General features: G+C 46.1%; 1 protein-coding gene across 1 annotated transcript in view; it reads right to left on the minus strand.

Moving 5' to 3' along the window:
- BIN1 (bridging integrator 1) overlaps window positions 1-14595 on the minus strand; it is an 82794-nt gene that overhangs the window by 35084 nt on the left and 33115 nt on the right. Inside the window, exon 2 of the mRNA XM_042780552.1 lies at window positions 2805-2885. Within this exon, the coding sequence (XP_042636486.1) occupies window positions 2805-2885 (81 nt within the window). The remainder of the gene's footprint in view (window positions 1-2804; window positions 2886-14595) is intronic.

Below are 14595 nucleotides of genomic sequence, written 5' to 3' on the forward strand. Positions count from 1 at the left end.
AAAGTGAATTTGCTCTGTAAATCTTCACCCAAATCACAATTAAAAAAAAAAAAAAGAATCAGGAAAAAATAAAAAATAAATAAATACAGGCTTTTGTTTCAAGGCCTCTGTGTAGAGTATTAGAGGCTTAGGTAGAAATCCTGAGCCCCAACCAGAACTACTGAGAGAACAGAAAATCTGCATTTGAAGACAGGACCTACAGGAAAAAATAAAAATGAAAAAAAAGACTGCTTGGCTTTTTTGAATTTCAAGCAAGCAGTTAGGCTTTGGGTGCATCGAGGCAGGAAAGTCATAGTCCATGAGAGAAACCCCTGCCAGGACTGAAAGTTAAAGGGAATCAGCAAGTAGTAGGCTTGTATACTATTCGCTTGTGCCTACCTGGGTCCACTTGCGTAGAAAGAGGTGAAGAGTAGCAATGAAGAAACAGGCTGAGTTTGGTACTCTTTGACTTAGGCCATGGAGACTAGGGATGAGAGGAAGGGCTGGCTGGTTTGAAATGCAAGGAGTTGTGAACCTACAGGCCAGAAGGTACTGGCTGGTCTGAAGTGAAGGGAAGAGTGCCTTCAAGACTACCATACCTGGCAGCTGGAACAAACTCATGATCTAGCTGGGATGGCTAGGGCTGAGCTGACCAGAACCCGACCAAATGAAGAGGAAGATGTTTGACACTGAGGTGGTGTTAAGTTGCTACAATTTGATGGCTTGCTCTGGGCTGGACTTTGCTTGTTTATGGATGCAGATGGCCAAAGTTTCCAGGCAATAAAAGATTGTCCAGAGAAAAGAACATGCTTGTCTCCTCAGAGTACAGGTTTGTTACCAAAAAATATCCAAACTCGCTGCCGTGGAGTCGAATCTGACTCATAGGGACCCCTCCTTGGGCTTCCAAGGTAGGTATCACTACAGAAGTAGATTGTCCAACCTTCCTTCTGAGGAGTGGCTGGTGGGTTTGAACCACCAGCCTTCTGGTTACCAGTCAAATGCCTTAGTCACTATGCCACCAGAGCTCCTACTGGTTTGATAGGGATGGGTCAAATTATAAATTGGCTATCTGAAATGGAGGGAAATAAAGGCATGATGTGGCTGGCATACACACTTTCATGGGTGTGGTTATTCTTAAACTGATGGTGAAGGAGATGTTAATTTTTGAAGTATAAAAGGGATAATGGCTAGAAAAGCCAGGGAGTGGCATGCAGTGTAGTAAATTACATACTGTGGCTTTTCTAGCCATTAGTCTTTGTAAACTCTATGGAATTTGCTGTGAACAACTGAGTAGCTCCTGATTGTTAAAGCTATCCACCTGGGATATTTCTGTTGGGAGCAGCATGAAGTAATTTTCTGGGAAGTTTGCTCTCTCTCAGGTGTATAGAATTCTGATGTTGGATTGGTTAGTTTGGTCACTCTGTCAGGCTCAAAAGGAGCTCCTAGAGGCAAAAGGAATCTCACACTGCCAGCTGGGAGATGCAAGACACAACACAGTGCTCGGAGAGATACTGTCAGTTAAGAGACGGCGGGCTGTGAGAGACTGAGTGTGTTCCTGAACTTGGATTGTAGCCTGTTGCTTCCCTAATAAACCGTATCATCTGTGAGTTCCGTGTGGCCACTGCAGCGCATTATTGAAGCCAGCAAAGAGGTGGTGGGTGCTGCGGGAGGAACGGTTGGTGTCAGGGTTGGTGAAAGGGCTAGAGGGAGGCGACATGTCTGGCCTCACAGGGACAGCCCTTGGGCTACTGATGATGATTCTGTCTTTCTCTTGTGGGGTTAGAGGAAGTCAGAAGATGTAGCCTCCTGAGGAGGTCAGAAGATGTAGCCTCCTTGCCCTTTTGGCAGGCCTCCTTCTCTGGTCTTGCTCCCCATTGTTTACTCACTGGGGCTGGACTGCAGAAGCCCCAAAGCTAGTGGCCCAGCATCCCCTTGCTCTCTGCTACCCTGGCTCTTCCCAGGGAAGGGGAATTCCAGGGTCATCTGATTCCCCCTTCCACTATGCTCAGACACAGCCAGCCACAGAAGTGGCTTATTTTGAACTTAGCAGAGCTCTGTGGGAAAAGATTTCAGAGGCACCCCAGGCAGTATATTTGGAGTCCTTTGGTTTGGAAGTCTTCCCTTGTCTCTAACCACTGCCCCTAGACTGCCACCATGAGTAAGGCCCTTCTGTCACTGGCCCCTGGCCTTGATATCAATGTTTTTAAAGTCCATTCCAGGACGTGCAACCAAACAATTATGGACCTAAATCCACTTCTTAGGCTGAAGGGGCCTGGGAAAATCACCTAAGTTCTATGAGCCTCAAGTGCTTCTTCTGCAAATGAGAAATGATGATCCCATTTGTCTTACAATGGTATAGGGAGGTATCCACAATCTACAAATGGCCTGGCCTTGAGCTTCCACACAGTCAGACACAGACATACTCAGGGTTGCTCAAACCAAACCCAGTCTTCCCACCCCATACAAAACCCCACAGGGGCCACTGTCCTCACCAGAAGCTCCGACAATTCCCCTTCATGCTTTCCAGAGGCTGATGGTAATAACCTGCAGGTAATGACCTGCTCCTACCCACTGCCACCCCTCCCACACACTGCCACCCCTCCCACACCAGCCTTCCTATGTCCTACCAAGCCCACCCCACTACCTCCTCTTTTCATGTAAGTGCACCATCTTCCAGGAAGTCTTCCATGAGATCATCAGCCTGTACTGACCACCCTCTTCTTTGAGTCTCCCAATTCCATAAAGCTAGCTCCTGATATTGCCTGCCTGGCGACCACTATTCCATTTCTCCAAGCTCCATAAAGCCAGAGGCTGTCCACACTCACCAGCTGCTTGTTGAAATTCTGCACACATTGTTCAAACTGCTCATCCTTAGTTTCATCTGCCTTGCCCAGCTTCTGAAGGACCTGCCAAGGCAGAGGGAGGAGAGAATGTTATCTTGAGAGGGAGAATGTCAAAACTGAGAATATCCAGTCACCCAACCACAGATCCCTTCCCACCCCCAACCAGAACCCATAGCCAGTATTATCACAACCAGAAATCTCCTGGCTTCTTTTATCCCCAAGGGTAGAGATGAGTACATCAAGTCTTGAGGCCCTGCCCTCTATCAAAGGCTCAGCCAAGAGGAGGTTCTTAGGACATGCTCAGTGTGGGACTGAAGCCAGGAGAAGGGAAGCTTCCAAGGAAATATGAGGGGCAAGGGTGCCCCTCCTTGCTGATATCATACTGCACCCATGGGTCTCTGCCCCCATCCTGGCTGCTAAGAGCAAGCTGAGCATGAGAGGGGACAATCTGGGGCAGCCCTACCTTCCCATATGACTCCATCTTCAGGGCCCAAGGCCCACGAATAACAGAAAAAATCAGCCCTGGCCTTGCAGGTGAGCCCTCCAGAATGAGGGAAACAGCCAGGGGAGCCAAAGGGGTGGCTCCCAATGTAGCAATTTGATTTTATTATCAGATGTGACCTGATATAGGCACTTTCTCCCATCTTCCCCAGTCCATCAGGCAATTCCTGGGCCCATCCTTTAGCACACACACAGTGTGGCACACGCATTCAGGCAAATAAAGGCAAACAAAGGCACAGACTCACAACTACACACACTTACTCCCAACTGGAACTCTTAGAGGCAGACTCTCCCCTCTGATGAGTCACAGTTGTCCTTTCTCAGCTGTGGAAGGGAGAGGAGATGGAGGGCAGAAGGAGGAGATGAGCAAGTAGAAGCAGAGAGGTAGACCCAAGGCCAGATGATGGGGAAAGGCCTACAGTAAAGGAGGAGCTGGACCAGGAGCCAGAGGGTAAGGGCCCTAACCAGAAGGCTGGCCCACCAGATTCTCACAAGTTTTCCTCTCTCAGTCCCTCCAACTCCATAGTTCTACATTAGCAGAAAGAGGCTGGGGCAAAAAAATAGAGGTGAGGAGGGGAGAGAGTGATGGAGAGAGCAGAGAGAAAGACAAAGAGATTGGAGAATGTGGATAGAGGTGGTTCTCAGAGAGGAAATGCTAAGGCAGAGATGAGGTGGATTTGTAGAGAGGAAGGCAGAGACCAAGATGGAGACGAGGCAGAGCCATCGGCCAGGGAGAAGCAGAAAGTACAGCAGTGAAATTGTCACAGAGGTCTCTCCAGAGGAAATGGTCAAAACCCAACACAAGTGAGAAGGAAACAGTTGGAAGTAGGAGGAGGGGGAGGGGGATGTGGGAGAGGGTGGACTTTGGGAAAGGAGGGTACAGATGGAGCTGGGCCCAGCACACAGGGAGCCCATGAGCAATGGGAATGCCAGGAGGTCATCGCCAGCATCACATTTAGATACATCATATCTTTAAAACTCCTGAGGCTGGTCCAGCTCCTGTGTGAGCAGTGCCCAGACCCTTCCCATCCATGACTCACCTATGAAACTGGACCCAGATTCACAGAATGGCTAGCTACTCTTCGGCCCTCTTTCTCATCATTTAGTGCAACTGGCCATCTCTCACCAGGCCCAGCCCAGTTCAACAAAGATGAATTGGACACAGACCCAGCCAAGACGGAGGGAAGTTCCTCCAGCTGAGGTATCAGACTCAGCCCTGGCAGTCTGAGATTTCCTGGGGACAGTGGCCACCCAGACAAAGGGGAGAGCTTGCAGCAAATACAAGGAGACCAGAGACAAGAGGCACACTATCAGGGAATTTTGAATTGCTCAATGTTACCAGAGGTCATGGAGGATATTAACAGAAGATGAAAGTAGGGGGTGGGGTAGGCTGGGCACAGGAGAGCAGGCCCCACCAACAACTGTATGCTTCAATTGTGAGGACACAACCCACTTGGGCAAGAGCAGCTACCAAGGGCTGACACCCCTAGACAATGGATTGAGAAGAAGGAATCAAAGCAAAACCACATGAGCAGAAATTCAGCACTTGTCACAAGCCACACCCCCTACTCCAAACCCCACTCCTCTGGCAGCCATTTCTGTTGGGTCTGTAGAAAGGGATAAGCCAGAGACTCAGATGTGACTAGGGCCCCTCTCCAGGAGTGTGGGGAGTTAAAGAGACCATATGAAGGCCTCTTGGTGCAAATGCAAAGCACAAAGCTTGGAACAAGATTAGCAGTGGGCTTTCTGTGGCTGAAGATGCTGTGGAAGAGGAAGAGTGCCCCTCTTCATTGCCCTCACTGTGCCTACTTTCTCACAGCCCAGTGCCCTACTGGAAAGCTCTAAAGCTCACTACTGCAAGTGTCAGGATGGGCCAGGAAAGGCATCAGGAGAGACAATCCCAGGACATTTGCACCTCCGCACGAATGAGTGCAGTTGGCCAACTCACGAGGGCAAAGAAAGCCCTCCCTTCCCCTCACCTCTTCTCCAGCCCTGCCAGTCTTGTTTGAACCAAGAGTTGTTATCATTTGGAGTTCAGGCACTTTGTAGACAAGGCAAGGTAAGTGTCTTCAGCTGCATAGCAGGAGGCAGGCAGGCCACAGATATATCAGGACACTAAGGTCATGTGCTGAGGAGCCTCACAGCCAGGGAGTGAAGCCTGGACCCACCTGACCCCTGAGCTTGGGACAATCCCCTCCTTGGGGCTCTGACCCCCCCTCTAAAACACCCCCCCGTATCTGTGAGGACAAACACCTATACATTAGCAGCGCACAGGGCAAGAATAAGCACTTTCCAGAACTAGTCCTATTGGGCAACACCCTTTAGGAACAGCTAAGCCCAAGGCCCAAGGAGGAGCTCCAAAGGAGGCAGGGGCACAGGCCCAGAATGGATATAAGAGGCACTAAGAAAACCTAAGACACTTGCCTGCTAACCAGACGGCTGGCGGTTCAAACCCACCAGCCACTCCTCGGAAGGAAAGTTGGGCAATCCTACTTCCATAGTGATACTGCCTCGGAAACCCAAGGAGGGGTTGCTATGAGTCGGGTTTGACTCAACGGCACATAACAACAACAACAACAAAGAAAAGCTACTGACCCAAAGACTTTCTTCCCATCTCGGGCCTGATTCCAGCACTAACTTCCTTTCTCTGGGCCCCCCAAAAGGGCTTCTGACCAGAATGGAATCTTCACAAAGATTGATGTTTTGAGATGCTGGGAGTGGGGGTAGGGGTGCAGGGGACCGCACTGGCCCACACGGGAGGCATGGCCTTGAGGAAAAGGACAAGGGACCTGGGAGCCCATCATATCCACTCCCCCAATCTTGAATCTTATTACTGACCAAAAGGGCCCACATTCTCAGTCAGCCCGGGACAGTGAGAAGTGCTAGAGGCTTCTCCACCAGGGCACAAGTGCTAGCCATGGCTCAGCAAGAACTCCACTCAGCTCAGTTCCCAAGACCCCTACTACCACACCCCTTATGCAGACTCTAGCATGAACTCATAGGGCCATCCAACTCATCATCCTCAGGGGCATCCACCCCAAAGAGACTAAGACACCAAAGAGCATAGCTCACCTTAACCTTCCTCAGCATCTCCCCAGTACCTGCCGAGCTAGCTCAGCAAAGGTCAGAAGCAGTGGAGACTGGCTGGGTGTGGCCACAAACCTCTTCCTTCCCAGCAAAGTCTGCAGCTAGGGGGACAGGATGCACGCCCGTGCACTCTCACCCCACAATCCCCAAGTGGACAGGAGCAGACAGACTGATAGGCATGCAGAGGCTACCGTGAGACACTCAGCCAGGCTTTCACACTGACCAAGCAGCTGGCTCTTTTCTGAGGAGACAGCTCAAGAGGTCACAGTGAAGAAAGAGCCCAGAATCCAGCCCCCAGGCAGCTGCTCACAGATACAACCCCTGCCTCTCTAGGCCCCCACCTCCTGGGCCCCCCCTCTGCCCACCTGCCCTGAGTGGCTCCCTGACTGATTGATTGGGTTTTCTCTCAATGAATGAACCCTTCCTCTCTGCCTCCTCACCCTCTCTGAACAGAGAGCTGAGAGTTGGGGCTGCAAGCAGAGAAATCCTCCCTGTTCCTTCTGTCTTGATGCTTAAGGAATCTGTGCCATTTCAGGCCTGTAGTGCTTGCCCAGGAAGTCAGAATGGGGCAACAGCCTTGGCCTGGCCCCATACCTGCAGCCACCATTGGTGGCAGAAAGACAGCTGGAGATTTGGGTGACACTGGTAGTCTCATGGACCCCACCCCTGGGAGAACAAGTCTGCACTAAGGCCAGTGTCTGTGTGAGCAGGCAGAAGTGAGCACCCAGGCAAGGGAAGAGGTAAGAGGCTTATGCATCTTCCTATCTTGCCCAGGGGACTCCTACTCTCTAGACCACAGGCAGGGGTGAAGGTAGTACCATCACTGGGGACAGAAGGCTCTGGGCATGGAGAAAGTCCTGCAGATACTTGGTGAGGGCCAAGACTCCACTCAGTAACCACCACCCCTCAACACACACCAGGCCTCTCTTCCCTGCTACCCTGCTCCCAAACATTAGGAGCCTTCTCTCCCAGGTTTTTGTTGCCACCCTTCCTACCCTGGGGGATAAGGGGCTGCTCCCTCTGTGAAGTCCCCCACCCTTAACCTCTTCAGCCTGATCCACATGGACACATGATGGATCTGGATGGCTTCCAATGTGCTGAACACCACACAGGCAGAGTCACAGCAGCTCAGACCAAAGGAGAGAAAGATAGAAAAAAAGTCACCCCTTCAGGCCCAGTACTCACTTATTATGCCCCATTTATTACGCTCCCTCTTAACTCCTTCTTTTGAAAATAAAATCTCAAAAGAGTTTGAAAGAATAACATGACAGATTGCCACATTCCTTTCATTGGTATACACCAATTGTTAACATATGCCATATTTGTTTTACATCTTTATAATTTAGTTGGTTGGTTTGCTTTTACTGGAAAGTAAACTGCAGACATTATAACCATTTACCCCAAAATACTCTACCCCTAAATACTTCAGCATATTCCCTAAGAACAAGAATATTCTAATAAATACAGTATTAATAATTGTTTGATAATATTATTCAATATGCAATACATATTCAAATATCCTCGTTGTTGTTGTTAGATGCTATCGAGTCAGCTCCAACTCATAGTGACCCTATACACAACAGAATGAAAATCGCCTAGGCCTGCACCAGCCTCACAATCCTTGCTATACTTGAGCCCATTATTGCAGCCACTGTGTCATTCCATCTCATTGAGAGTCTTCCCCTTTTTTTGCTGAACCTCCACTTTGTTGTTACTGCTGTTGTTGTTGTTAGATGCCATTGAGTTGTCTCCAACTCATAGAGATTCTATGAACAACAGAATGAAACACTGCCCAGCCCTGTGCCAGCCTCACAATCCTTGCTATATCTGAGCCCATCGTTGCATCCACTGTGTTAATTCACCTTGTTGAGGACCTTCCCCTTTTTCGCTGACTCTCTATTTTACCAACCATGATATCTTTCTCCAGAGAATGATCCCTTCTGAAAACATGCCCAGAGTAGGAGACACAAAGTTTGGTTATTCTTATTTCCAAGGAGCATTCTGGCTACACTTCTTCCAGAATAGATTTGTTAGTTCTTTTAGCAGTCCATGGTACTTTCACTATTTTTCATCAACAACTCAAAAGCATCGACTCTTCTTCAGTCTTCCTTGTTCATTGTCCAGCTCTCACATGCATATGAGGTGACTGAAAATACCATGGTTGGGTTATGTGCACCTTAGTCTTTAAAGAAAAATCTTTGCTCTTCAGCACTTGAAAGAGGTCTTTCACAACAGATTTGCCCAATGAGATATGCCATCTGATGTCTTGACTGCTGCTTCTGTTGCTGTTGACTGTAGAACCAAGTAACATGAAGTTTTTGACAACTTCAATCATTTCTCCATTTATCATGATGCTGCTTATTGGTCTAGTTATGAAGATTTTTGTTTTATTTATGTTGAGATGTAATCCATAATACAGACTGTAGTCTTCAATCTTCATCAGTAAGTGCTTCAAGTCATCTTCACTTTCAGCAAGCAAAGTTGTGTTATCTGGATATTGCACATTAATGAGTCTTCCTCCAATCTTGATGCCACCTTCTTCTTCATATAGTCCAGCTTCTTGGATTATTTGCTCAGCATACAGATTGAATAAGTATGTTGAAAGGACACAACCCTGATATACCCCCTTCCTGATTTAAACCATGCAATATCCCCTTGTTCTGTTTTAACTACAGCCTCCTGGTCTATGTACAAGTTCCTGATGCACACAATAAAGTGTTTTGGAATTCCCATTCTTCTCAATGTTATGCATAATTTGTTATGACCCACACAATCAAATGCTCTTGAATAGTCAATAAAACACAAATAAGCATCTTTCTGGTATTCTTTGCTTTCAGCCATGATCCATCTGATATCAACAATGATATCCCTCATTCCACATCCTCTTCAGAATCCAGCTTGCATCTCTGGAAGTTCTCTGTCAATATATTCCTGCAACCATTTTTGAATTATCTTCAGTAAGATTTAACTTGTGTGTTATATTAATGATATTGTTCACTAATTTCCACATTCTGTAGGATCACCTTTCTTTGAAATTGGTACAAATATGGATCTCTTCCAGTCAGTTGGTCAGGTAGCTGTCTTCCAAATCTCTTGTCATAGCCAAGCAAGTGCCTCCAGCATGGCATCTGTTTGTTGAAATATTTAAATGGGTATTCCATCAATTCCTGGAGCCTTGTTCTTCGCCAATTCCTTCAGTGCAGCTTTGACTTCTTCCTTCAATATCATTGGTTCTTGATCATATGCCACCTTCTGAAATGGACAAACATTGACCAATTCTTTTTGGTACAGTGACTCTGTGTATTCCTTCCACATTCTTTTGATGCTTTCTGCATCATTCAGTATTTTGCCCACAGAATCTTTCAATATTGCAACTCAAGGCTTGAATTTTTTCTTCAGTTCTTTCAGCATGGGGAGCTCTGGTGGTGTGATGCCTAAGGCATTTGACTACTAACCAGCAGGCTAGTGATTCAAACCCATCAGCCAATCCTCAGAAGGAAGGTTGAGCAATCTACCTCCGTAGTGATACTATCTCGGAAAGCCAAGGAGGGGTCTCTATGTATTGGATCCAACTCAACAGCAGTGGGTTTTTTTGGGTAGGTCTTTGTATATTTCATTGTAATACTTGTCTTTCTCTTCTCAAGCTGCTCTTTGAACTATTTTGTTCAGTTCTTTTGTCTTGTCATTTCTTCCATTTGCTGTAGCTACTTTCTGTTCAAGAGGAAGTTTCAGAGTCTCTTCTGACATTCATTTTGCTCTTTTCTTCCTTTCCTGTCTTTCTAATGACCTTTTGGTTTCTTCATGTATGATGTTCTTGATGTCATACCATAATTCCTCTGGTTTTCGGTCACTGGCATTCAATGTATCAAATATATTATTTTTCAGATGGTCTCTAAATTCAGGTCGGATGTAATCAAGGTCATATTTTGGCTCTTGTGGACTTGTTTTAATTGCGTTCAGCTTCAACTTGAACTTGCATATGAGCAACTGATTGTCTGTTCCACAGTCAGCTACTGGCCTCGTTTTGGTTAAGGATATTGAGTTTCTCCATCGCCTCTTTCCACAGATGTAGCTGATCTATGTGTATTCCATCTGGCAAAGTCCATGGGTATAACTCAAAAAACTCACTGCTGTCAAGTTGGATGCGACTCATAGCAACCCCTCCCTGGGTTTCCAAGACAGTATCACTATGGAGGTAGATTGCCCAACCTTCCTTCTGAGAAGTGGCTAGTGGGTTTGAGCCGCCAGCCTTCTGGTTAGCAGTCAAATGTCTTAGGCCTACACTACCAGAGCTCATCATGACCTCTCTAGTCCTCTCATTTTTTCTCCATTCTCTGGCACTCATCTATGAAGAAGAGCTCTCCCTAGACTTGCCTTTTGGGAGAAAGGAATCAATATGGACTTTCACTGTCAGTATGTCATACTGTGGTGGCTTGCATATTATTATGATTCTGAAAGTTATTCCCCCGGTATTTCAAAATACAGCAGGGTCACCCAAGGTGGACAAGGTTCAGTGGTACTTCTAGACTAAAATAGACTAGGAAGAAGGACGTGACCAGCTCCACTTCTGGGGGGAAAAAAAACACTGAAAACCTTATGAATATCAATGAAACATTGTCTGATATAGTGCTAGAAGATGAGTTCCTTAGGTTGGAAAGCAATCAAACTACTACTGGGGAAGAGCTACCTCCTCAAAGTAGAGCCAACCTTAAAGATGAGGATGGAGGAAAGCTTTTTGGACCTTCATTTGCTGATGTGGCACAACTCAAAATGAGAAGAAACAGCTGCAAACATCCAAAGAAGGGACTGTCCCTAAAGAAGGATATCCTGCAGGGTAAAGCAGAGAGTCAGTGAAAAATGTGAAGTCTGTCAACAAGATGGATTGACACAGTGGCTGTGAAAATGGGCTCAAGCCTGGCAATGATTGTGAGGATGGCACAGAACTGGGCAGTGTTCCATTTTGCTGTATGTAGGGTTGCTATGAGTCAAAACTGACTCATGGATCCATTTTTATTCAATGGGTTATAATCTGTTACTTCTATCACTTTTTTTGATGCTGAAATCATCACACGTTTGGACAGTGGGAGCCTTCTGACATGTTCTCATTAGTTTGTGAGCACTTCTTTGCTTTCTGCACAGCAAGACACTCCAAGTTCATCTCACATTTTCCCTATCCCAACCCTAGAATCAGCCACTTCTCCATGGGGCCCTGGCTCCTTTTTTGGGGATGGGGGTATGATCATTGCTACTAGGTGTCCTCACTCCTAGGCATTTCAATTAATCTTCACACTATGCCTTGAACTACATATTATTACCCCCATTTTACAGATAAAAATAATAAGGCTTAGTCTAAGGAATTTGATCTATGACTTTGCAGTACTCAGATCCCTGCCGTGGGGAGTGAGATTGACCAAGATCCAAGCTGCAGCCCTCTGGGTACCTCACTGCACCGTCACTGGGCCAGGTACTGAGCACAGTGGGCACCAAGGCATTCCAGCAAGACAATAGACTGCTCCAGTAAGCAGCTTTCACTCTAAGACACTACTTCCATCACTGGGTTGCAGTTTGAGCAGCCTCCTGCCAAAAGCTTCGTCCTTCCCTTTTCTTCTAAAGTGGGGATACAGCAGTGCTATCTGTATAAGTACAGAAACCAAGGTTCAAAGTGTTGTAATAGCCTGTGGAGTGTCCAATATTGAAATTCAGGCCTCCTAATGCCCGGGTCCTCTTCACTGCGGCATGCCTCTTAACTCAAGGAGTATCTGTGCTTGGATAGGGAGGCAACTTCCTCCTCTCACCTAGTTTGGGCAATTTGCATTCCCTCCTTCAACACCCAGTACACACAAACATATTGAGGATATTAGGCAACTCTGCCCATTATGAGTAGCAACACTTAACTTGCAAGCTGGTGGTCCCCCTGTGGACAATTTAGGCATGGTTAGCAGACTCAGAGGTGTGGCTGAAACTTTAAGTTAGGAGGTAAGGGAGCAAGGCAGGTGACTGAGGAAAGAAGGACTGGAACGTATTGCTTGGCCTTCCCTAGGACAGTACCTCACAACTGGACCTGCACCACCCCTGCAGAAATCAGGAACAGGAGAAGAGCCCAAGGTCCTGGGGGCTTCATCCAAAAAAGTGAGTCTCTGGCCAGCTAGTACAAAGCCTTATCCCTCCCACAGCACCATACTGAACACAGGCTCTGCCTTAGGCAAAGGCATGATGATATTTTAAGAAAGAGAAATCTGGTAGAGTTCCAGTAAGATAGCAAACTAGGCAGAAAGACTGCACAGACCTTCTTCACCAAAGAAAAGGGGAACCAATTAACACAGATACAGAAGATAATCCTGGAGCCCTGAGCATTGAAGGGAAGGATACAGAAGTAGAAAAAACTCAAACTAGTAGAAAAACCTGCATGAAAACACCAAAAAAGGAGACATAAGGAGTTGCAGTCTGTCAGCGATCCTGATGGCACAGACAGCTTGGATATGGTCAGGCAGTCTTAGGATCTAAGAATTAACCTAAAAATTGGCCCTAATAGCCAGGGGCTACACAGAGGACTGCAGTGGTGGCAGGTGAATAGAAAGGGAAGCAGTGAAGAGAAAGGTGGGCTGAGCTGTGCCCTTTTGCCTGTCCAGAGGGTGCAGCAATTTTGAATGTTTACAAGTGTTTCCACTGTTTTGGATATTTAAAGCTACAGCGTTCTCCCAGATTCCAAGGACCTAAGAATAGGTTCCAATTGCTGGGAACCACAAGGACATTCAGGACACAGACGACTGGAATGGTAGGATATTCCGTTTTTACTCTTAGACCCCACACCCTCTTGGTGAATGGAGGTGAGGCTGCCCATCACTCTCACCCAACTTCTGGGCTGGCAGGAATTCCATCCCAGTCTGTGTGTTTTTTTTTTTTTTTGGTCATTGTTCTGTGTGCTCAGATGGAGCCTAGGTGCCCTATCTGCCCTGCCCAGATTTTGTTTTCCTTTTTTGAAGTCTGTTCATTTTTGTCTGTTTTAAAATTGCTCTTCTTCTTCTTTTTTTTTTTTTTTGGTCCTTTTTACTGTTATTCTTTATTCTTCCCTTCCCAAGTCTAGTTTTCAGCTTTTTCTCACTTCTCTCTTCCTGGTTCCCATTTTTTCCCCCTTTCTTGTGGTTAACCCAATTCCTTGCTTTTCTTTTTGCATTTTTCCCATTTTTTTAATTCGTTATGCTCCTACTCTACCTTTTTTATCTTATTGCCCTCTCCCCAGATATTGCAGTTTTTTGTTTTCTTTTTCCGGTGATTGTTTTTGTGTGTTTATGCAGTATGTTTTTGTCTGCTTGCTTTTACTTTTTTGGTAGTTTTTTGGTTATTGTTTTTGTCTAACTGAGTGGGAAACAGCAACAGTGCCCCTACAACACAACTGTACCCGCACCTCCTACAGCTGCATTTGCTGAGTGAGAGCCACTACTTCTCCACCAACGGATCAATGGTAAATGACAACCATGAAAAGCCTAACTCACTCTTAACAGCTCCTCACAAAGAGTTAAAAGAGATCTAAACAGAACAACCTCACAGTATCTCGGAGACAACAGACCATCACAGTCCACACAAGGAAGCAAGATAAAGTGATAGAAACAAGGGAGGAGGGTACAGACCCAGAACATATCCCTGAGGAAGAAGTAGCATTGGAAGTCCCTGATAAGGAATTCAAAACAATTATATTTAGGTATCTTCAAAGGATTGAGACACAGATCAAGGAAAATACTGAGTAAATTAAGGAAAACACAGACAAAACCCTAGAACAATTTTGGAAAAAATAGAAGAACAAAATAACAAAATAAATGAAAAATTAGAAATGATTAAAAAGCTACAGATAAAAATCCAGAAGATTAATACTAAATTTTCAGAAATAGATAACATATTGAAAGGGCAAAGGAGAAGAATCAAATCAATGGAAGACAGAATTAATGAGATTGAAGACAAATACCTGAATACTTCTTTAGAAAGGGCTCAATCAGAAAAATGATCAAAACAAAACGAAGAAAGCCTTAGATTCATGTGCAATTCCATCAAAAGGAATGTTGTTGTTGTTGTTAAGTGCCATCGAGTCGTTTCCAACTCATAGCTACCCCATGCACAGCAGAACGAAACACTACCCGATCCCGCGCCAGCCCCACAATCCCTGCTATACTTGAGCCCATCATTGCAGCCA

Source organism: Orycteropus afer, unplaced genomic scaffold (assembly GCF_000298275.1).
Source record: "Orycteropus afer afer isolate SDZICR_OR568_19922 unplaced genomic scaffold, OryAfe1.0 scaffold00004, whole genome shotgun sequence".
Lineage (NCBI taxonomy): Eukaryota > Metazoa > Chordata > Mammalia > Tubulidentata > Orycteropodidae > Orycteropus > Orycteropus afer.